The 24,142-nt window shown below is 45.1% G+C and overlaps 1 protein-coding gene and 1 long non-coding RNA gene across 7 annotated transcripts in view; one reads left to right on the top strand and one right to left on the bottom strand.

The window, feature by feature from the left end:
* OSMR (oncostatin M receptor) overlaps positions 1-24,142 on the top strand; it is a 50,608-nt gene that overhangs the window by 470 nt on the left and 25,996 nt on the right. For 4 of the 6 annotated variants that reach the window (XR_012030226.1, XM_072824818.1, XM_072824816.1 and 1 more), the window contains 3 exons: positions 11,895-11,980; positions 16,980-17,152; positions 22,953-23,124. Coding sequence is in view for 5 of the 6 variants with exons in the window: in XM_072824818.1 (XP_072680919.1) it covers positions 11,908-11,980; positions 16,980-17,152; positions 22,953-23,124 (418 nt within the window). In the remaining variant the exon portion in view is untranslated. Of the gene's footprint in view, positions 1-11,378; positions 11,430-11,894; positions 11,981-16,979; positions 17,153-19,998; positions 20,613-22,952; positions 23,125-24,142 lie in introns of those variants that run through there. The other 2 variants (XM_072824817.1, XM_072824819.1) reach the window with 2 other exon arrangements.
* Positions 772-19,999, bottom strand: LOC140632621 (uncharacterized). The gene is made up of 4 exons (XR_012030230.1): positions 18,940-19,999; positions 15,480-15,550; positions 7,257-13,648; positions 772-3,674 (listed from the first exon to the last, which is right to left on the bottom strand). It is a non-coding gene; the product is annotated as an uncharacterized lncRNA (long non-coding RNA).

Raw genomic sequence — 24,142 nt, 5'->3', positions numbered from 1 at the left:
GGCGCCGGGCGCGCGGCCGAGCGCGGGAGACCTGGGCCTGCAAGCCCCCCTCCCCCGCCCGCCCGCCCGCGTGGAGGGGGCGCAGGACCCGCGCAGGACCGCGGGGAGCGGGCTGCGGTGGCTCCGGGGAGACCTGGCCCTGACACCTGCGGCCTGCGGGTGCCCGCCCCGAGCGAGCGAGCGGCGAGGCGCGCTCTTGGGTGCCTGTTGGGTGCCGCGGGGAGACCCCGCCCAGGAGGAGTAAATGTGGGGGTGAGCGTGGAGGCTCCGATGGCAGTGAATGCAGCAGCGTGTTTGCTACGAGCTGCAGGGTCGGGGAGCTCGGGGTGTCCTGCCCAAGTCTAAAGCTGACTTGGGGGTTGGTTCCAGTTACTCATCTGCTCAGCCTCGGCTTCTCCTGTGCGGAGTAACAGGTGCCTCTTAAGTTCCTACTCAAGTAGGAACCAGGCAGTGTCCTGGGTGCTTTACATACACCAGCCCCTTGCAGCTCCGCCAGTGAGGTCGGTAATGGTTTTGGCATTTTCTCTGCCCAGGAAGGCCCAGTTCTCTGAACTTCTGTTCAGGAGCTCGTCTGTGGTCACACAGCTGACAGGTGAGTCAGGGACTGGCTTTGAAGTCTGCTTAGGGGCACTATGTTGTGCCTCAGCCTCCGGGACCCTTTTTGGAGTGGTCCTGGGGGCGGGGCCTCATTCCAGTCCTCCTTGGTCTCTCTCCTGGGCTGCTGAGATGGAAGGGCTCCGAAGCGCTGTGCCTCAGTATCAATCTTGGATCTTTTTTTTTTTTTTTTTTAGATTTTATTTATTTATTTGACAGAGAAAGAGAACACAGGCAGAGGGAGCAGCAGAGAGAGGGAGAAGCAGACTCTTTGCTGAGCAAGGACCCTGTGGTGGGCCCCATCCTAGGACCCTGGGATGGTGACCTGAGCTCCAGGCAGACTGACTTTTAACCGACTGAACCACCCAGGCGCCCCAATCTTGGATCTTTTTAACGCATTGAACTCCAGCTTCAGCTGCCTATTTAGAACCTTCAGGTCATGCTCACTTTGTGTCTGCCCTGGTAGCATAGAGAAGTATTAGAAACTAAGAGTGGCAGGGACCTCCGACCTGATAGTGGTTTGCTGGGCAAAATTCATTCTCAGCTGTAACTTGCTTCCTGGTGACTGACACCCTGGCCCCAGGCCTGCCTGTTGTTCCAAGCAGATGTGTCTGAGCCTTTTACATCACAGGCAAGCTTGACAGGGTCCAACAGGACTCAGCCTACGGCGGGGGGAGGGGGATACTTACACACTGGGTCTCTCCTTCTACCCCTTTCTTTAACCTGAAAGACCCACAGAGACACGTCGAGGTGTTTCAGAGTCTCTGATGTTCCGTATAACTCCTTTTTTCCTGAAAAAGGAACCAAATCAAGAAAACTACTATGGTTTTGAAAGAGCAATCAGTGGTAATATGCTCCCACAAGAGGAAGGAGAATGTTTTCTTTGTGGGAACTGGGCTGGGACATTGTTGGCTTGGGTAGAAGGAAATCTGAGTGTCATCTTGCTCAATTACAGGAACAGTGAGACCTGGCCCTCCTTTCCCTCGAGAGGGAAGTCCTTGATCTAAAAAAAAAAAAAAAAAAAAAAAGGGACATAAAGTGAGCATTTCTTTCCCAGCGACTGGTACTGGCTCTACGCCCTTCCTTCCCTTCTCATTTTAGTTTTGCAGTTGGTCCTGGAACAAGGCAGGGGATACGGGTGCCTAAAAATCTGCATGTTAACTTTCCTGCTTCTCCCTCTCCAGTGCTTGTGCTCTCTCCTCAAATAAATAAATAAAAGCTTTTAAAAAACTTACCATTTTATCATTTTTAAGTATACAGGTCAGTGTTATTAAATACACTCATATTGTTGTAAAGCCATTGCCACCATTCGTCTCTAGAACTCTTTCCGTTTGGCAGAACTGACCCTCTCTGCCCATTCAACAATAACTCCCCATTCCTCCTGATCCCAGCCCCTGGCAAGCAGCATTCTACTTTCTCTATGAATTTAACGATCTCAGGTACGTCATATGAATAGAGGACTTAGCATTTGTCTTTTTGGGATTTATTTCACATAGCAAAAATGTCCTCAAGATCATCCATGTTGTAGCAAGTATCAGAGTTTTTTTCCTTTTTTAAGAATGAGAGATATTCAATGGTATGCATACACATTTGGTTTATCCATTCATAATGCTTTTGTTTTTAGCTATGTTTTGCTGCACAGAAATTTTATTTTTTTTATTTTTTGTTTTTTATAGAGCACTGCCTCTTTATTTGTGAAAGGAGTCATACATTTGAAGATAATATATAGTGCTAGACAAATCTATCTTTTTTTATTGGAGTTCAATTTGCCAACATATAGCATAGCACCCAGTGTCCATCAAGTGCTCATCAAGTGCCCCCCCTCATGCACAGAAGTTTTACATATTTGTATAATCAACTCTGCACTCCTAGGATTTTTTTTTTTTTACTCCTAGGATTTTTAAAAAGATTTTACTGATCTATTTATTTTTTAGAGAGAGAGAGCTAGAGTGAGTAGTAGGAGGAGCAGAGGATAAGGGAGAGAATCTCAAGCAGACGCTGCACTGAGCTCAGAGCCCTCCCCCCGACAGGGCTCCATCTCACGACCCTGAGATCATGACCTGAGCCAAAACCAAGAGTGGGTCACTTAATGGACTGAGCCACCCAGGTACCCCTGCAATCTTACGATTTTTGTGCTTCATCTGGCTTAGGGAGATCTTTTTTCACCTAGAAATTATTTTTAAAATTATCTTCTAATACTTTTTTTATTTTGATAGGTACAGTTAGCTCTTTACCAGATTTTTGTATAAAGTGAAAGGTAAGGAGGTAACTTAATTTCTTTCTAAAGTTTTTATTTTTTATTTTTATTTATTTATTTATTTATTTATTTATTATTTATTTATTTTTTCTTTCTAAAGTTTTAGGCAGTTCACCCAATACCATTTAAGTACCCATATTTTTTTCCAGCTCATTTGAAATTCTGTTTTTATGGTGAAATAAATTCCTACTCATACAAGAGTCTATTTCAGGACTCTGTTCTGTTTCATGGATCTGTTTTGTCTCTTCTTATGCCAGTACCACCCGTGTTAAATGCTACAGCTTTGTTTTTATATCTAGTTGTATACATTTGTATTTTTCCCCCCAAAAATTCTTTTGGTAATGATTCTTGTACATTTTCTCTTTTGTATAAACTTGACAAATAGCTTGTCAAGTTTTAAAAACTGTTGGAATTTTTGTTGGGACTTCTTGGGTTTATAATTCTTAATAATTCTTTATGCCTTGAACTCCATTTTGGTATGAACTCCAAGTATGGAGGAAGCAGTGGGAGGTGGAAAAATGCTGTGCTTTGGGGTGTGACTCACCTGGTTTCAAGTTCTGGATTAACTACATCACCCTATGTCAAAGTTACTTTTGACCTCGTTAGCCTGAATATCTTCGTCTGTGTATGTGGATAATAATAGAATTTCCTTCATAAGATTCTTGTGGGGACTCAAAAAATTCATTAATTCTCTGGCAGAGAGTTAGATCTAATTCATGCTAGTTAGGATCATTTCATATTAACTTTCATATCTTACTGTGGCCTCTGCAGTGCACTTCATATAGAAGGAACCAGTAAATCTTCTGTATGTATCAGTAGTACCCTAGGAGACAAAAATATGTAATCAATATAAAATATGGTAGTGCTTTTATTAAGCTTCAGTGTGCATATGAAGTCACCTAAGGGTCTCGTTTAAATGCAAACTTTTGGGCTCCCTGGGTGGCTCAGCGGTTTGGCACCTGCCTTTGGCCCAGGGTGCGATCCTGGAGTCCCAGGATCGAGTCCCGCGTTGGGCTCCCGGCATGGAGCCTGCTTTAATAAATAAATCTTTAAAAAAAATAAATGCAGACTTTTAGTTGGTGTGATCTCAGATTTTGCGTTTCTAGCAATCTCCTGATGATGTGTTTATCCTTATGTTGAGTATATAGTCTTTTACTGGTATTTAAAATCATGCTGCTAGTGATACTACTTCCTATTGGATTAGATATGGTTGGCAGAAAGCACTTTATTTTCTTTCTTTTTTAAAAAAGATTTTATTTATTTATTCATGAAAGACACACACACACACACACACACACATACACACACACACAGAGTGAGAGAGAGAGAGAAAGGCAGAGACACAGGCAGAGGGAGAAGCAGGCTCCATACAGGGAGCCTGACATGGGGCTCGATCCCAGGACTCTAGGATCACGCCCTGGGCTGAAGGTAGCCATTAAACCGCTGAGCCACCCAGGGATTCCCAGCACTTCGTTTTCTGTAAAGTGCTTTCTTTTAATATTACATGCTAAAGAACTAAATTAGAGTTGTGTTGTTTCCTTCCTCTCTTCCTTCCTTTCTTCTTTTTTTTCCCCCCAAAGGAAAGAAGGTTAGTGAGAGCACTAAATATGATACCAAGTTCTAGTCTTAGATCTGAAATCATTGAAGCAATTAACTACCTAGATTATTTAAAACTGTTGCTTTCAGTTGAAGACAGCCACATAAAATCTATCTAGTCCGAGTATAAAATCTAAAGTCAACGACAAGAAAAATCATAATTTCAAGAGTCTTACCAAATAGAAAAATGTAAGCTATAAGGAACACCTGGAAAAGTATAAGATAAAAAGAACTCTTGGAAAACATGGAATCAGGTCTCACTGTGTGAGAACATAGCATGTGTCAACTCTTGAGAAGTTATAAATCAACAGAAGCTTTACTGTCATGTGAATACATTTTTCACCCCTCACGTGATTTCTTGGTCACTTCTTTCTACACCCAGGCTTCCTAATGGGGGGGGCTTTGAGCAAGCATGCTGGTCTGTGAGAGGGGAATGGCAGTATGTTTTTTTGACCTAGGACATTGATTACTTTCTATATTTGAAAATGCTTTTTTTTTTTTTTAATGGGGGAGGAGCAGAGGAAAGGGAGAGAATCTTAAGCAGGCTCCACGCCTAGCACAGAGCCTGATGCGGGGCTCGATCTCTTGATCCCTGAGATCATGACATGAGTTGAAACCAAGAGTTGGACGCTTAACCAACTGAGCCTCCAGGCTCCCTAGAAAATGCATTTTTAAAATGCCTGTATTGTCACAGGACCCAAGAGATCAGATTTTTGTACAGAAACACATGACGTGCTCATAGGCTGATCTAGTACCTAGAAAATTCCAACCTTTTTTTTAGGTCTGTTTGACTGCAATGGATTGGGTTTGAATCACAAAATACTGTCAACTAGTTTAACTTGTTGAGGTATATGGTTCAAATATGAAATTAGTGGAATTGCAATTACTTGCATTCGTAAATATATGTAGAACATGCACATGTTTTAAAGAACACTTTATGTCGCAGAATTACATCGCGTGAGAGAGGTAACCATAATTTCCCTCATCCTGCTCACCTCCTTTACCTTATCCCAGCTCTAAATTTCTAAGTGTTAGTAGTTGGGTGTGTCTCTTGGGGCCAGTTTGGATGCTTGAAGTAGAAGACAGCAAGGCAGAAATAGATGTGCAAGAGATTTGGGGGGAAGCCCTGAGGGGTAAAGAAAGAAGGGAGCAGGAGGAGGGAGAGAAAGCCTACAGACCCAGTGCGAGGTGACAGGGAAGCAGGAAGATTGAGAAGGAAGCGCTTCCACCTGCAAAGCAGTTCTGAGAATGTTTTGCCCGGGCCAATGGCGAGACTTCAATCAAATGTTGCATATTAGCGGAGTCCCGTGTTGAGTAGAAAAGGTTTGGCTTGATCGTTGGCTGGGAGCAGCCTGAAGAGACTGTGGGCTGGGGTGTGAATGTGCAGTGGATCCAAAGGTACAGCCGTGGAAGCTGCCAGTCATCTACATTCCTGCAGTAGGTCCTTCTAATGAGGGTGCTAGGTTGCACGGTTGCACACCATTCTTGTAGAGGTGTTTGTGTGCACGCGCTATTCTGAAACTTGCTTTTTCACTCAGTATTTTTTGAATATTCTTTAGTGGCAGCATGTAGATCAGTTTCATCCTTTTGACAGTTGCATAGTATTCCTCAGTGGGAACGCATCATCATTAAATTTTCGGACTCTTTTTCACAGATATTTGGATTGTTTTCATTTTTCCTAAATATTAAGAATCCTACATGAATATTCTTTAAAATACATAAATTTTGTGTACAGACACACATACACAAGCATGCTGTCTATAGGACAAAATTCCAGAAATAGGATTTCTGGATGAAAGGGAACACACACTGAAAAAAAATTTTTTTTCACACACTGAAATTTTAATAGCTATTGCCAAAATGACCTTGGTAAAGTTGTACTTTTTGACCATCAGTGAGTAACAATGCCTGCTTTAAACTCTGACCAGTGCTAGATATTAAAATCTTTTTTAGGCTTTGCCTGTTGGACACCACACAGACACTCTTACAGACATACACAATTACTATTGTAATTTGCATTCATTTAATTATTAGTGATATTGCCTAGTTTTTCTTTATTCCTTTTGGTTATTGATATTTCCTTCTTTTTGAATTACATATTCATATCCTCTGCCATTTTTCTGTAGGGTTGCTTGTCTGTTTTTGACTGATTTCTAACTTCTGAGAGCTCTTTGTGTTTTAGGAATAGCAACCCTTTGCCCTAAGTATTGAAACTATTGTTCCCAGTTTCTTGTTGGGCCAATTATAGCACTAAAATTTTTTCAGTGTTCATTTAATGAGTGTATACTCTATTGCTTCTAGGTTTTATATCATGCAGAAACAGATTATACAAATATTCTAGTAAGTTTAATGTTTGCATTTCTTGCATTTATATCTTTGTTCATCTGGAATTTATTTCATTGAAGGGAGTGAGGCAATAGCGATAATGATTAAAAATTAACTTTAACTGAATTTTCTATGTACAGATTCTCATAATCTCATTTAATCTCCGTGCCCATCCTATGAAGTAGGTTCTTTATTCTCATTTTAGAGAAAAGAAACTAAAGCTTCAATGGGTAAAGTACCTTGCCCACGTTGATATGATTATTAAGTGCCAGGGCAGTGATTTGACCCCCAGCAACGTTACATCAGGGCCCACACATTTGACTATTCCAGCTTTCTTTTCCCTCTGCTTTAATCCTAGCTGGAATCACAAGATCCATGAATCTTTAGTAAAATATTACTTAAAAAAAAAAAAAAAAAGAAAATCAGCTGTGCATAAGGGCTCCTAAATAAGGAATGACCTTACAAAACTAGTAGAAACACTTACCCAGGTAGGTGAGAAGAGCGGGGAAGGTGTGCTTGAACCTTCTTCTGGGCACACCTCCCCGTGGTGGATACTTTAGGAGGAAGGGATGGTGGAATTGGAGTGAAGCCCTACAGGTGGTCCATCCTGTGCTATTATGGTGGAGGCCCTTTCAAAAGGGCCCCCAAGGACAAGTAGCAGTGCTCATAAAAAAAGAAATAAAGACAGATGAATCTGAGAATTGGGGGGAATGGGCAGCTCTTCGTGCTGCCACACAGAACTCTCTCACAGGGAGCACACACCCCAACACCCGAGCACACGTCCTGGATGAATAGCTTCTTTCTTTAAGACAGTATTTGCATGTGACATCATGAGGCACCCAGCCAATTTTGAAGCGGTTGGCAACACACTCATGTTCTTGGGAAGCAAATGACTGGTCATGTTGCTTCTCATGCGGATTATTTATGGTGAGGAAACCTCCCAGGAATAAATATTTTGGTAATGACAGAACAAGAAGTGCCAGTGAAGGAGGGCAGACTTCTTCTACCTCTGGTGAACCTTGTGCTTTGTTGTGCACGGGAGTGTTTGTACTGAGGGACACTCAAAGGCATCTCCAGTTTGCCCAGAGGCAGGATTTGAATGAGAAGTTCTACAAAACGAGTAGGTGATTTTTCGACTTCCCTCTTCCTTTCCTCCCCGGCGAGGACACGTATGTGAAAGACTCTGGATTGGGCAGTATTTGGCAATAGAAAAAGTGCAAGGGCCTGAAAAGGAACCTATTTCGTAAAATAAAGTTGAAAGCCAAGAAGGAAGGATGTGAGAAACTTGGTTCACGTTTTGATTCATTGACCCGATACTTCTGGGGAGCAACCGTGTCCTCGGATGGTGACCGGCAGTGGGGGGCCCCCAGCCTGTCCTCCCCCAGCTCCGAGCCTGGTCAGGAATCAGGGAGATCTGAACAGCAGAGAGAAATTAGGAATGGATTTGGGGTGATGTGGGGTGGGGGTGCTGTCTGAACCCTGCTGCTTCCCGCCCGGCTTCCCTCTCCCCCAGGGGGGTGCCAGCACCAGCGCTCCCCCAGGGATGTGGGGACCCAGAGGCTGGGAAGGAAGAGGCGCAGGGCCTTGTCCGTCGGAGCCGGGCGGGGAGGAAAAGCAGCCACACCGGAGCCCCGAATGCCCGGGAGAAGGTGCCAGAGCCGCCAGCCTCCAGGAAGGGGCACGGCCCCCATCCCACACTGCACCCTCATCCTCCAGGGGGTATAGGAAGCGGGGGGCTGAGTTGTCGGGGGTCTGCGGGGGCGGGGGGGAAGATGAGGTGCTGCATTGTCAGGGGCCTGTGGGGGGTGATGCTGCATTGTCAGGGGTCTGCAGGGGTGGTTGCTGCATTGTCAGGGGTTTGTTGCGGGGGAGATGAGATGCTGCATTGTCAGGGGTCTGCAGAGGGCGATGCTGCATTGTCAAGGGTATATGGGGGGGTGATGCTGCATTGTCAGGGGTCTGTGGCAGGGAGATGAGATGCTGCATTGTCAGGGATCTGCGGGGCGCGAGGAACAGTTTAGGGCGAGAGCCCTCAGAGCTCCTGCGCGGACCCCTTTCTCTCTCTGTGCCACCTTTCCAGGCCACCATCCGGAGCATCACCATTGCCCTCCCTTTAAAATCTCCCGAATCCCAGCCCTCTTCCCACCCCCACTGCCATCACCCTGGCCTGAGCCAGCGCCACTGTCCCTGGACTACTGCGTCACCTCCTCTCCGCTGCCCTCCCACCCGTCCTGTCCCCTCCAGCCCTTCCCGTCGCTGTCACCGGGCCTTCCTGTTCCTCTGAGTGACGCCGCATTACTCCTTTCCCGAAACTCCCCCGTGGCTCCCACCTGGTTCGGGGTAGAAGCCGCAGGTGGGACGAGGTTCCCCGCTGCTCCCCGTCTGCGGCCCTCTGACTGCACGTCTGCCTCTCACCTCCTTGCCTCCTGCAACACCAGGTCCTCTTGTCCCCTGAATAAGCCCGGCACTGTCCCCCCTCACCTTGGGGTGTTGGCACAACCTGTCCCCACCCCCCAGCTCCTTCACGGTCTAGTGGTACTAGTGGGGAGCTCACCAGCAAGGAGCCGGGGCCCTCGGGGTAGGGCCCAGGTAGCTGGAGGCGATGTACAGGGGAGGGGAGGGGAGGCCCGTGGGCTGGGCGGTCAGTGGCCTGGGGCCTGGGGGCAGCTGGCTCAGAGCCCAGGCTGTCTCTGGGATGTTCCCGGCTGCTGACTCTCTTTCTGCAAGTTTTGGTGACCTCTCCTGCTTTTACTGGAAGGTGCTCAGGCAATAGCTAGACCCCATAGTCCCTCAGCAAGCGGTCCTGAGGTGGCCTGGGGCCTCAGGCGTTGGCAGGGCGGCTGGCCAGTCACACGGCCAGAAGTAGCCGCGGGGACCGCTGGGTCAGGGTTGCCACCTGTCCAGCATGTGTAAACCTGTGCACATCGGCGGGAGAGATGAAGGAAGAAACGGCGGACCTGAACGGCTGCTGAACCTCACCTCCCCGGGTTCACAACCTGCCACGGGCAGGACGGTGGGGAGGGGCAGGACCGCAGACAAGTGTCCCGGTGATTCTCAAGGACTTTCTGTGATCCCCAGGCCGTGGAAACCATGGAAACAAGTCCCTCGTAAATACTATTTTCTTTTCTTTTCTTTTTTTTTTTTTTAAGATTTTATTCATTTATTCATGAGAGACACAGAGAGAGAGAGAGAGGCAGAGACACAGGCAGAGGGAGAAGAGGCTCCCTGCAGGGAGCCCGACATGGGACTCGATCCCGGGACTCCAGGATCAGCCCTGGGCTGAAGGCGGCGCTAAACCACTGAGCCACCCGGGCTGCCCCTATTTTTCAATGCTGTTACACGGCAGCTTTTATTGTTTCATTTCTGGTTACCCTTAGTTGATAGGTGGCTTCCAACTTGTAGTTTGAAACTCCTCTATCCCTACAAATTTGTTTAAATTTTGCGACATGAAATATTTGATGTCCCAGAACTCCAAAATTTGAAAAAAAAAAACAACAAAACACATTTTAAACAGCCCTTTCCTACAGAGAACACGAGACAACCTACATCACTCCCTGATCATCTGTTTTCCAATGTATGGGATGAGATTTCCTTACAGTGTGGTGCCATGCATTCCTCAGGGGGTTGGATCCTGTGTCCTCGGGGGATGTCAGTGTTAGGAGGATCCGATCTGTGCCCATAGACTGGGACTGGAAGGATGGTTCAGTTGCACACTGAGTGACACACACTTCATATGTTAGCATTTTCCTTTGCCTTGCCTTTGGTTCTGAGCAGAAATGATTTTCTCTTGAATTCGTGTTCTCCCTGGCTTTGGCATTTAGTGGTAGTAGGAACCTACCTGAAGTTGTCAGTAGAGATTTGAGAGAGGTGTCAAGGACCTGTTTGCCAAAAATAGAAGGAGAGGAAAGGGGGCTTAAAGGCATATGAGTAAAAGCTGTCATTTGCAGACTTTTCTTCTGCTGGCACTTGGGCTCCTAGGGAAGCAGACTTGACTACTGTAGAATAATTTAAGGGCTTGGTGTATTCTTTTTCTGTCTTCACTGTTGTTACCATTTAGTTGTGGGTAGTGAAAATGGATGATCTGGGTCACTGAATTTCTTCTGGCTTTGATGAGGGCCAGGTGGCTAGACAGAGGCAAAATGGACTCTGGTTTCATTGCCTGTCTCTGGGATGAGTCAGACTTTGAAGTAGAAAAGTGAAACTCCTCGGGCTTCCCTTGACTAACACACTTATTATTAAATTAAGAACTCATTAGCCTCCTTGAAGTCATCTAGGTTCACTTGTTGTGCCCTCAGATTGTCCTGTGGTCAAAGGACCCGATGAATCAGTGACGCTCTTTGACCTGCTGTTTACAACCCTCCTCTAAAGTGAGGAAAACCGGAAATTATTTTGAACAATGAAATACTGCCAATCTCCTTAGGTGGAATGTGCTGGGGTTAACACGGTGAAATTTTAATAAGGGAGACAGGGAAGATCGAGGATGACTCCCCTATAAGTAATTAATTCAAATTTAGCTCGTCTGAGACCATGGTCCTTTTTTTTATTTTTTTATTTTTTATTTTTTTATGTTTCACTACTGTTTCTTTGCTTTACTTTTCTTTACTAGCCTTCGCTTGGTTTGAAGAAATTGGCAGGTCACTTCTGTGCTGGAACAGCGGTGAGCACCCATAACTCCTGCATCTGGGGTGGGGGCTCTGGGCTGGCTGCTGGTTGACCAGCTGGCTGACCGAAGCTGGCCCCAGGGGAAGCAGCCCTGCTGCCGACCCTCTTGCTCCTTCTCCTGGCTCCATGGAGGGTAGCCCAGACGTGCTCTTCTCATGCCAAAGGCGGAAACATGAAAGGGCAAGCAGAATTACACAGGTCTTTTGAGGCCCAGGCTCAAGGTGGCACACCATTGCTTCTGCAGTTAGGAGCCAGTGCAAGTCACCTGCAGCAGGGAAACATACTCTTCCTTTGGGAGACAGGGGGGACTCCAGACTCACATGACAGGGGGTGCAGATGGAGGAAGGAGAGAAGAGTGGGAGCCCCCAACACCATCATCTACCACCATGGGGTCAAAGAAATTTTAGCTCGGAGCTAAAATTAAATAAAATTTTCCTTCTGTGTCATTTATCTTTTCCAGCAATCTAGAACCTATGGCTGTCTTTTCAGTCTTTCAGACAACATTCTTCTTGGCATTGCTGTCCTTGAGAACTCTCCAGAGTGAAGGTAAGTTGTGGAAAGAATAGTAAAAGAAAAAGAAAATCACACAGAAGAAAAAAAAAAGGGTAATTGGTGCTGAAGAGGAAAGTTGCACAAGTCTTTTCTTTGGAAATTCCTTGGAATTGGTGAGTGGCAGTGTTTCCTTAGTCCTGAGCTAAGGTCTTGGTAGCTCATCGTGTAATTAGCCACACCTTACCCCTCATTTTCTGGCCAGTGCGCTGGCCACCAGGGCGCTCATGAGTGGCTCGAGTTCCACAGAACTTCGTGGTAGATATATTGTGAGTGGCTGTCTCCAGAGGAGTTGCTGTGTGGGGATGGGATGTACCAGACCGGGGTGGGCCACTGGGTTAGAACAAGTTGTGATGTCCTTCAGCGGCATCCACTGAGAAGCTATGTGCTCCAAGATGATATGTTAAGTGCTGAAATCCTGTTTATGGAAAAAGAAACAGTATTTGTCACTTAGCTGCTGTCCCAGTGAGGGCATTTTTCAGGAAGTCAGCTTTGTGAGTGGTGGCAATAAGAATTCCACACGTACAAAATGTTTGTAAGTACTTTGTGTATTACTTTGAACCAGTCTGAAGGTACTCAGGCTTGAGAGAGCCTACTGGTTGATAAAGTTTGTGTTGCTTCTGCCTGTGTTTTACTAAGCTCTACATTTTCCTCCTTCTGTGTTTATTCTCTGCTGTACTGCCTTTGTAACAGAGTACAGGCATATGCTCTTAGTAATTACTCACAGATTCCCTTTCCATGGATTTCTGAAAGTGCTGTTGGCAAGAAATACCCATAGGATTTTTCTATTTCCCTTAAAGCTCTGTGAAAAGATAGTTGGAAATACAAAGGAGATTTTGTTCTGGTAATAGCTCTGTCCTCTGTCTGGTATTCTTTAAGTTTGGGTCCATTTCTTTTAGGTTCAGCATACATAAGAAGATGCTACTTTTTTGGCTTCTTAAAACTCGTAGTTTGTTGGCAATCTCCCTTGATCTGGAGCTGAAAGATGGGAATTAGGATTTCTCATTTGTAGTGTGTATACCCCTCACCCGATCTGTCCTACTGCTGAGCGTGACACATCTGGGCTGAGGGGGCAGTCTGTACTGTAGGAAGGTTAGGTCCAGTGGGAGCTCCTGATTCTCAGACAGGCCCATGCCCCCAACTCCAGGCTCTCCAGAAATTCCTGGGTATTTATTTAAGTCCTAGCTTTTGGCACAGCTCACTCCCCTTGCGAAGTCTCATCTGATCCAATGACGATCAACTATGTACGTACAAGACACTCTGTTCTCAGAAGCAGCTTGGGTGAGGAAAGTACCCTTTCAGCTTCATTTATGTCGATCAGCCATGAATTTACCTGTTTCTCTCTCCACCAGTCTTTGTTTCTGCTTCCAGCTTTCTCAGCTAAGTGTGCCTGCTTTGCCAAGTAATCTTGTCTTTGTCCTCACACTGCTTGGATTTCTTGTCTCAATTTTTGTGCATCTGCCAAGTACCTGCTAAACCTCCACTAAAACGAATGGGCCTCCCACGCGATAACCCAGCCAGGCTCGGGGCTGAGACTCCAGTTCAGATGTCCTAGCTTCTCCTGACCGATGAGACTCACTTCCAGTAAGCACTGGGGCCCTGTCTGCTTCAGTCAGAGGTGGTGACTGGTTTGTATTTTGGTGGTCTTTTCTTCCATTCTCTTATCTAAATACATACAGACCAAGACGGAGATGTAAATATGTAGATTTTTTTATAGAAGTGAAATTATACTATATATACTAGAAATATTTATACTCTATATAGTTATTAAACTATATATAAAGTATTATGTTGTATATAGTATAAATATATATACTGGGAAATTGTACTATAATACTTAAATATAAGTAAAGTATTAAAAAGTATATCCAGGTAAAATATGTGTATTTTGTTTGTATACTTTAATATATACTTAAAAAAAATTTTTTTAGAGATTTTATTTATTTATTCATGAGAGAGACAGAGAGAGAGGCAGAGACACAGGTAGAGGGAGAAGCAGGAGAAGCAGGCTCCCTATGGGAACCTGATGTGGGACTCGATCCCAGGACCCCAGGATCATGACCTGAGCCAGGGCCGATGCTCAACCACTGAGCCACTCAGGCATCCCTATACTTTTTAAAGCAGTACAACATATGATGAGGGTTTTTACCTTTGGTATTCAGTGTTCTTTTAGAAATAACATTCTATTTAATGGCTCCGTGATGTCCCAACTTCTAAAGGGACGTGGTTTCTTTTCTTAATTATTGTTGGGGCCATAGAGAAACTGGGTGAGGAAAGTGGGAGGAGAGTCTATGAGTAAGCCCCAGGCTCTCTGATCACCAAGTCTGCCCTTCTGGGCCATGATCCAGTACAGCGTCATAAAAAGAGAGCTGGGCTCAGGGCCAAGAACCCTGTATTCCTGTCTGGTTGTGTTGAGCTTGGGAAAGTCACTTCGCTTTTTTTAAACTCAGCTTCCGCATCTGAGAAATAATAGGGCTAGACTTAAGAACCTGTGCGGTCCCTTAGTCTCCCTGACTTTACCTTGACATTTCCCACTGTTTCCCAAGGAAGTCCTCATTTGCCTTTGACCAAATTCTTCCTGATTGATGTCTCTCAACTACCCTAGTCATCCCATACTTACTGATGGTATACGTCAATACCTACTTCCTTTTCTACCTAGAGCCTCATGCAGTAGCTTTCTAGAGCTTCCAGAAATACAGTTGATACTGGAAGCTGACTCATTCATTCAGCAAACGGTCACTGGGTATCTCCCATGACAGGTGTGTTATTAGACCTGGTGTCACCGAGCTGAGTAAGACTTGGCCCACCTGTGTTTAGCTCACAGTCCTTAGAGAAACAAACCCGGGACAGGCTCTGATAGCACGCTGTGATCAGTGCTTGAGCAAGGACTTAGAAAAACAGCCCTGGGGAGAAGAGAAGCCAAAGATGAGTAGAGGGGTTAGTGAACTGTTGCTTGTCATGCTCTTGAGAACATGTGGAGATCCTGGGTCTGTGTAATTTGAGGTCAACATCTGCCGCGGGGAAGAGGTTGTGCCAAGTGCTGGGGACAAAAGTCTGTACAAACATGTCTATGCCAAACATGTCTATGCCTCTACCCTCCAGGGAGTTTGCATCTACACTGTGAAACTGACGCCACAAACTACTCTACAGACAGGATGGAACGAGGGCTAGGGAAGACAGGATGATTCTATAGGCACCCGGCATTCTCTGGTGCTATTGGTGCCAAAATTATTAAAACCACTTCCTCCTATTCCACAAGGGAACTGCTCTTTCATTTTCCTGTATCTCTCTTAGGTTAGCTTACATCTGAGGCTTGGAAGACTCACCCAACGGACTGGTTTAAGAAGAAGATGAATAATGGCTGTTGCCTTTAACTAGAACTAAGAATAGGGAGATTTTATTTGCAAAGTAGAGAAAAAAGTCTCTAACCAATAATAATAATAGAAAGTGGCCACCATATTTTTGGGGCTTTGAGCGTTCAGAAATTCCAACTTACCTCATTACACTTTGTCCAAACAGGGTCTGATAAAGGATTCACTCTGCCAAAGCTCATCAAGAATCAGAATACTAAATAAATAAATAAACAAACAAATAAATAAAACAAAAGAAGACTCAGAATGCCAATTAGTTAATTTAAGTGGGTAATAAGACTGGAAAAATAACTGGTGCCAGTCTTTTGGTACAAATTGACCCAGAAAAACTAAATTACGCATTCTGAAGTATCATCATAGTGGAGTGAACCACTATGAAGAATATTTCTTGTAAAATCTAGCATATCATATGGTTCTGAAAGTAATGCATGTTTCTGAAGAACATTTACAAAATACAGAAAAGTATAAAAAAGCAAACTAAAATCACTCAACCTCGCCATCCAGAAATAATGAATAGTCACATTATAATTTTACTTCCCTTTGTTGTACATAAGTACTACATAAATAAGTACTTTAAAAAAATAAATAAGTACTTAAAAAATATATAAAAAATAACATAAGTACTTTAAAAAAATATAAAATGGAATGCATAGTCCAGTGTATTTTTTTCAGTGTTTGGGAAAGATTGAGAAAAACACATAGTTAAACTTGGCAATGGAGAGAGAATGGAATTGGTAGGATGGTGGGTTCTCAATTTCTGTATCATTTGAACATTTTGATCATGATTATGTCTATGTAAAAAAAAATTGAGGTGAAATTTGCATAACAAAAAATTAATCATTTTATGGTTAAAAGGAACAAATCAGTGACATTTAGTACATTTGAAATACACAACTAGCACCTCTGTGTAGTTCCAAAACAGTTTTATCACCCTGTAATCATGAAGCAGTATTGCTCTCTTCCTTAGCCCCCAGCAATCACCAATCTGCTTTATCTCTCTGTGGATTTTCCTGTCCTGAACCCCTGTGTCTCTCCAACTGGGTTCCTTCCTTGAGCTAAAGACATTGTCATCATTACTTTACTTCACGCTAAGTGTCTTGCTGGTCGCATCCACAGAGTTTAGTAAATTAGTAAATTCTTGCCAGAGGTGTTTTAAGTTTAGTGCATTGAGATATAAGCAATCATGTCTAGAGATAGGGTATGCTCCCACTTTATGGTTTTTTAATAAACTGTGAAATATTGATTTCCAAGCAGAAAACTCATTTTTGATTTCCAGAAATATGAAATTTACAGCCAAAAGTCCTCTTATATAGCCTTGCTAGAAATTTCTAAACCAGTTAGATTGTCCAATAAAGTATCCTTTTGTTTTGTTTTACTGTTTATCTCTTTATTAACTTGCTATGAATTGTTGAGTAAGTAATTTCATTTATCTAAGCCCTAATTTCTTTATCTACCAAGTGATTTCTGAATTCCCTTACAGACTTCCAAGATGTCTGCTTCTAAGACGCACATGTGAGCAATATTTTCCAAAACTAAACAGTGGTGGTATTGACCTGTTTATTATCTGTAACTATTCAATTGCGCTCCCATTAAACATTATTTCGTATTTGCTTTTGGTCTTTCAGTTTTGTCTGAACCTTTGCCATGGGCCCCTGAATCCTTGAAAGTTTCCATCAATTCTACACATCAGTGTTTGCATTTACAATGGAGTGTCCACAACCTTGCTTATCATCAGGAATTAAAAATGGTTTTTCAGATAGAAATCAGTCGAATTAAAACATCTAATGTCATCTGGGTGGTAAGTATTTTTTTTTTTTTTGGATCAACATTTTAAATATCCTTTCCTGACACCATGATTTGTTTTTTATAACATCCTCAAAAATGCCAATATGCAAACATTTTGGCAACTCAATATGGTTTTCCAAAAACAATTACATTTCTGTGTTTTTAGTTAAGAGAGTATGGGACCAAGTAACATGACAGCTTTGGTTCAGTAGGTTGGATGAGGTGTGTTAAGGAAGTAGATCATTTCCTCATTTCTGCTCTGTCCCCTAAGCAGGACACTGGAGCTGCCCTTAAGCCTAATTCCAAAAATCCATGACCATCAACCTTTTTCCTCTTCCCTCTTTCTTCCCTGTCCACCAGACATTTTCCTAAGTAAGATATAATTGTTTGGCAACATCCTTCTGGCCAGTGGCTTCCTGTCTGTTTCATACTGTGCCAAAATACGAGGTAGGATGAGTCTCAGCACTGTGTGTTCTATCCAGCAAAGAGCTTCTTCCTGGACCCACCCACCATGTTGGAGAGTAGCTCAAGATGTCCTTTGTTGTCTCACTTGTGGCTTTTTCTACAACAAATTAAATCATGAAAGTCCTTCATTTCACAATCATTTTGCCTTTGAGTTATTTGGGGTAGATTTTCCACTTGTCTTGGTTCAACTCATGGCTATGTCCATTTAGTTGATGCTTCTCCAAAGTGTTGGGACACTTTGGTGGTTTCTTTCAATTTCCATTGTCTGGTCTGGGGAACCTTAATAATCTACCTGCATATACCATGTTCATTCATTATCCCCGGATGTTGAAGGACAACATGATGGAATGTTTTCTCATTGAAGGGGAACTTGCCTGGTGAGAAGGGGAACACAGGGATGTGTCACTCCTGGGGACCTTCATTAGCTCAGCAGAAGGCTGCTCTCTTCTCAGGCAGTAGAAGCATGGGCCCAGGGATTCAGAATGGTTTGTTTCTTTTTTGCTTTTTCTTTTTTTTTAAAGATTTTTTTTTTTAAGATTTTTTAATTAATTAATTTATTTATGAGAGACACACAGAGAGAGAGGCAGAGACACAGGCAGAGGGAGAAGCAGGCTCCATGCAGGGAGCCCGATGTGGGACTCTATCCCGGGACTCCAGGATCACGCCCTGGGCCGAAGGCAGGCGCTAAACCGCTGAGCCACCCAGGGATCCCCTGGTTTGTTTCTTTAGTAAAGTATAAATGCCGTTAATTTTAAAGCCTCTAGTTACATTTCATATTCATGACTGCATTTGAGATCTGAGTGAGAGCCTTAAAGTATATATAAATTTACTTTATATAAATATAAATTTACTTTATATAACTCTGATTCTGTCAATTTAGGATTGATGCCAGGTCTCCATTTCCACTCATCTAAGAGTAGTTTCCCACAATGAGAGTTGTTTCGTTTTTTTTGTTTGTTTGTTTTGTTTTTTAATGAGAGTTGTTTCGTGTTGTGATTTTAAGTGATTGCATTGCTCATGTACAGCTGCTCACCTTTCATTATCGGCGCATCTTCCCGCTATTGTACCTCATGCCAATCATTTTTATATTTTCATATTTTTATATTCTTAACGGATACACTCACCAGTTGTTGACTTGGACCCAGTACAATATTGTACGAAGGATATATTGAGGCCAGTTGTCTAAGAAAAAGAAATTTGAGAGAAATTCTGGAAGAATTCATGGAAAACTAGTACCGAATAACACCGTCAGCAGAAGGAACGCTAACCATAGACCCAGTGGATCCCATTTTAAATTTTTCTGACAGGGAGTTGTTCATGTCTGTTTTCACTTACTCGTTAAGAGTTCTTTATTCAGGGTAAAACAGCTTGTGAAACCTCTTCCGGGAACCTACTGAGGCCCCAGATCTTTGAGACTAGAGTTCTGCTTGTCCAGGGTATGGTCCCCGTGTCACCCAGGCCAGCCTGACTGGGGAAAGGAGAACACCAAAGCCCGGAGAGGTCCGTTGTGCTGCTCAAGGGGCCAGAGCCAGGAGAGCATCCACCGCCTCCCAGAGGCCCACACGGGGGTGACGGCCACAGGCACCCCCGGTCGTCGGTGGCTGGTCATGCCTCCCGGCCCAGCCAGTGCCTCCAGAAGCCCTTGTCTGACCCTCACAGGCCCGGAGTCCAGGAGACCCCTGAGATCCCCCTCCGGTTGCGGGAACGGAGCCCGCCTCGGGGCTGCTTCTGTGAGGAGCACAACCTCCCCTCGCGGGGCAGTTCCCTGGAGCGCAGGCCCCGGCCCGGTCGTTGCTGCTGAGGAGGGGCCGCTTCAGGACTCCCGCGCGGACGGCCGGCCCGAGAGGCCCAGGTGCTTGCGGCCGGGCCAGGGACCCGGATGGATGGCGTGGGCCGCCCACAGCCCGTTCCGTGTCCGCCCTCCGGCCACTTGCTCTGTGGTCCTGTCAGTGGCAGGAGAAGGCAGCGTCGGGTGGCGCTCAAGCCTGAGGAGGCCCGAGCCGAGGCCGCCAGGGGTCGTGTGCGCCTCAGGGAAGAGTCCGGGGCCTCGCTCGCGCTTCCAAGAGATGTACGCGCCAGTTTCTTGCGACTTACTGGCATCTGCCGAATTAAACTTGCCGCCTCAATGAATGAAGACAGCCCAGGGCAGCCTGGGGGCTCAGTGGTTTAGCGCCACTGGGGACCCGGGATCGAGCCCCACGTCGGGCTCCCTGCGTGGAGCCTGCTTCTCCCTCTGCCTGTGTCTCTGCCTCTCCCCCTCTCTCTGTGTCTCTCATGAAGAAATAAATAAAATCTTTAAAAAAAGAAAGAAAAAGAAAGAAAGAAAGAAAGAAAGAAAGAAAGAAAGAAAGAAAGAAAACAAACAGCCCAAACACGATTCATCACATTAAAAAAAAAAAAGTCACTGAATCGATGCATTCAAGGAAAGTTTTATCTCCTCCATTAAAGGCTGTAAACAGTACGAAGCACAAGTTGGGGTTGGACAGAGTCCTTGCCAGGAGTGTCAGAAAGATAGAGCCCTCTGCACATGAATGAGCCGCTGAAATCACTCAGCACATGGTTCGGGACCGTGAGCCTGGGTCCAGCAGTTCAAGGCGTAGGTCTGTCAGTGCTGAGGGGACGAAGCCGCAAACAGGAGTGTCCCAGGTGTGGGAAGGGCGGTGCTGGTTGCCGACAAGGGGCCTGACCTTCTCCGGCAACTTGGAAGAAGGTCTCTTGGTGCCACCAGAAGAAAGAGGATTAGAAGCTAATTTTGCAGGGAAGGTGGAGAAGAATATTCTGGGGAGAGCCCATGGCCGTGAGCTGAGGCCCAGAGGGAAGGGCTGTGAGCTCCCAGGCCTGACAGCGTGGAGCACAGAGGGGCAGGTGTGGCCTGGGCTGGACCACACCGGATGCTGGAGGTCATGCTCAGTTTCCTTCATTATCCTGAGAGCCACGGAAGAAGAGGGGTGACAGGATCTGGTTGGAAGTGTTTGCAAAGTCCTCTCTGGCTGCACAGTGGAGAACAGGTGGGGAAGTTGGGGAAGGCAAAGCATTACCGGCTGTGGGCTGGGTCCAGTGGAGAGGGGCCTGGAGTGGCTGGTGACCCTGGGGGTGACAAAAGTGGCCAGATTCCAAAGAGATAAAGGACGTAAAATCCAGACTGTGACTTGTCAACAGCAAAGTCACCATTACTGATAGAGTTTCTGGGTTTGTTTGTTTGCTTTTTGGTATTTGCTCTTAAACAAAATTTAATCAAAATGTACTCAAGACTGCCCATATTAAAAGGAAAAGTTGCATAGGTCAGGACCTCAAAACTTGTATTTAAAAAATATATTTTGGGGGCACCTGGGTGGCTCAGGGGTTGGGCATCTATCTTTGGCTCAGGGTGTGATCCTGGGGTCCTGGGGTCAAGCCCTGCATCGGGCTCCTCACAGGGAGCCTGCTTCTCCCTCTGCCTCTGTCCCTGCCTCTCCGTGTCTCTCATGAGTAAATAAATAAGATCTTCTTTAAAAAAAAAAAAAAGGTAGAAGCATATAAATGAATGAATGAATGAACAAATGAATGCATGTCTGGCTTCTCTATCAACGCCTTGTGAATCTGGTTAGCATGACTTAGTTATTCTGATCCAAATTTACCTGCTCAACTTGCAGGAAGGAAGTAATGCAATAAACCAAAATGGAACCATCTTCTAACTTGGAGTCCTGCATAGAGGGCAAGGGATGCGCACTGTTAGATGTCGCCCAGGTGGGCGGAGGTGGCCTCTCCCCAGGGCTGTGTTGGCCTCTGCCGGGGGCGCCGGTCAGCAGCCTGGGAAGGGGAAAAGGCGTCGGTGGAGAGAAGGCCTCAGACTTTGCTGGTTCCATGTTGTGTGTGACATGCATGTTGCCCCGTCCCCCTGACTGTAGGGCTTGAGATTGGCCCCAGGAATGGGGATGCAGACTCAGTTTTCCAGGACGTGCAAGTGTTTGTTGTCCCTGTCACCCAGCTGTGGAGGAAGAAGGCCAGTGTCCTGGGGGGCCCCACCGAGGAGCATGAGTGTCCATGAAGAAGCATGAAGCACAGTCTCCGCTCTCTTGGGGCCATGCTCCAGCCGGGGACGCAACCACAGAGGAAATGCCAACAACTACACAGTGCAGAGGCGGGGATGGATGTGACCCACTGCACGGGCAGTGTGGGGACATGAAGCCAGGGACACTGTGTGAGCAAGTGTTGAGGTATAAAAGTACAAGGTAGACCACTGTGTCCAGAGAGGAGACGCCTGTGAGGGAGAGGTAACGGAGGCAGGATGTAGATGGCTGGGAGGGTAAGTGGTAAAGAGCCATTGCAGCTTATTTTGTTAAAGAAAGTATTTTAGAAAGATCAAGCTTAAAGGCTGTTTGGAGGAAGACCAGGGTGGCTCAGTTGGTTAAGTGTCTGACTCTTGACTTAGGCTCCAGTCGTGATCTCAGGGTGGTGAGATCAAGCCTTGCATTGGGCGCTACACTGAGTGTGGAGCTTGCTTGGGATTCTCTCCCTCCATTTGCCCCTCCCTTGCTCATGCATGTGTGCTCCCTTGCTCCCTCGCTCGCTCTCTCAAATAAATAAATAAATCTAAAAAAAAAACCAAAACAAAACAAGAAAAAGGCTGTTTGGGAAGACCAGTTGCAGTTCAACTTGGGCAAGCTTCCCAAGAGCACAGTGTAGGACAACCTGTGTGGTTGACCTCTCTGGAGACTAAAGATTCTCACAGAAGAGGATATGGCTCCTTGGCCACCATATCTGCAAAGATAAGAGACCAAACCAACTCAAACAGAAAACAGATAAAGCCCAAGGGCCTCATGGAGACCCACCTGCTGGCTTCTGGGAGCCATCCGTTCTCCTGGGGACCAGATAGGACTGCCCTCTCTACCAAGATTTGGCCAACTTGATCTGACTGCGGCTAAAATTAAATATTAAAAAAATACTCCTCAGTCTTGCTTGCTTTTAAAGAATGACTCAATTAGTTCTCTAGTTTGCAGAAATTTTCTCAGCAGGCTCCGTGTGATGAGCGCGGTGCCAACCTTCTGGCTTGGATCTCTTCCCCCAAGACTTAGGTAGCTTCAGGTTTCTCTCACTTGCTCCCCACGAGCCCCCTGGAATCGGAAAGCCATAGGGGGCGGGAGCTGAGGGCTCCAAATGCAGGAGGCTGGGGCAGGTCCTGCTGAGACATCAGAGCAGGGCAACCGGCTGATTAGGAATGGACTGCACCTGTGCATATGTGGCCACTGCACTGGGCTCCGGGGTGGGGAGAGCTTTGGGGTAACTCTAGTCAAGGCATTTTCCAGGATGGCTTGACTGGAGTCAAGGATGGCATTATCCATGTTTCCAAGTTTTCTCTTTATTTCTAGGAGAACTATAGCACCACTGTGAAGGGGAACCAGCTTCTGCACTGGAGCTGGGAATCCCAGCTGCCTTTGGAATGTGCGAAACATTTTATAAGAATGAGGAGTGCGGTGGATGATGCCACAACCCCTGAGCAGAGGTTCTGGAGCAACTGGAGTTCCTGGGAGGAAGTGGATGGTAAGAAGGAAGGTGATAAAAGAGGGAAAAGGCTGAATATTTAATATTTAAATATTTAATATTTTGGAGGGATCAATTGTCAAATAGGAGAAGTCTCTTTCGAGGAGACTGAGTAGAAACCGCGATTATTTTTCTTTGTCTTCCATCGGAACTGAGAAGTATGCATGTGAAGCTTGCCACCAGGAGATAGACATCTATGATCTTGCCTCAGAATTTATTCTTAGAGGTAATTATGCAAATTCAGGCAGTTTTGTATTCGTTTTCCAAACACGTGACCCGTGTTTATTATAGAATGCTAAGAGAACAAAGCAGGACATAAATTGTACCTATGTTTTTATTAGAATAAGACAAAAACGTGTATGCCTCTAGAGCAGAGGCTGGGAAGCTTTTGTGTAAAAGGTAAGATAGGAAATATTTTAGGTTTCACAGACCCTATTGGTGTCCGTCAAGGCTGTTCCAACTCCGCCATTGTACCATGAAAGCAGTCCTAAGCAATATGTAAACAAATGAGAATTGTTGTGTTCTAATAAAACTTTATTTAAAAAACAGATGGCAAGCTGGAATTGGTCCATGGGCCATAGTTTACCAATCCCTGATGTAGAGAGAAGGGGTGAAATACGGAATAGGGAAATCAGGCCTTCATTTGAGTAATGAGATTAGGGATAAGTATGTTTTAAGTGTCTCTTAATTTTGATAATTTAATTTTGTTATTAATTAAAACTTAGAGTGGAATTTGCCACAATTTCTTATGCTTCATTTCGACTCTTGGCTGGTTCTAAAGCCTTGGCATTTGGTTCTCTCCATTTGCATACCTTGCCAGATAATCTGCAATTCTTGCCCGTAGAACCATTCCTCCATTAAGTGTTTATGCAAATTTATTAAGCCAAACTGAAAACACATGAACCCACAAGTAGCCTAGTATTTATTTAATACTGGTAACAAATCTGCATTTTAGCCATGTCCTAAGCACTCTACATATTAATTTAGCCCTCAAATCAACCCTTTGAAATGTATATTA

Source organism: Canis lupus, chromosome 4, assembly GCF_048164855.1.
Source record: "Canis lupus baileyi chromosome 4, mCanLup2.hap1, whole genome shotgun sequence".
NCBI lineage: Eukaryota > Metazoa > Chordata > Mammalia > Carnivora > Canidae > Canis > Canis lupus.
The sequence above is the reverse complement of the archived record's forward strand: the minus strand, read 5'-3'. Positions and strand labels throughout refer to the sequence as shown.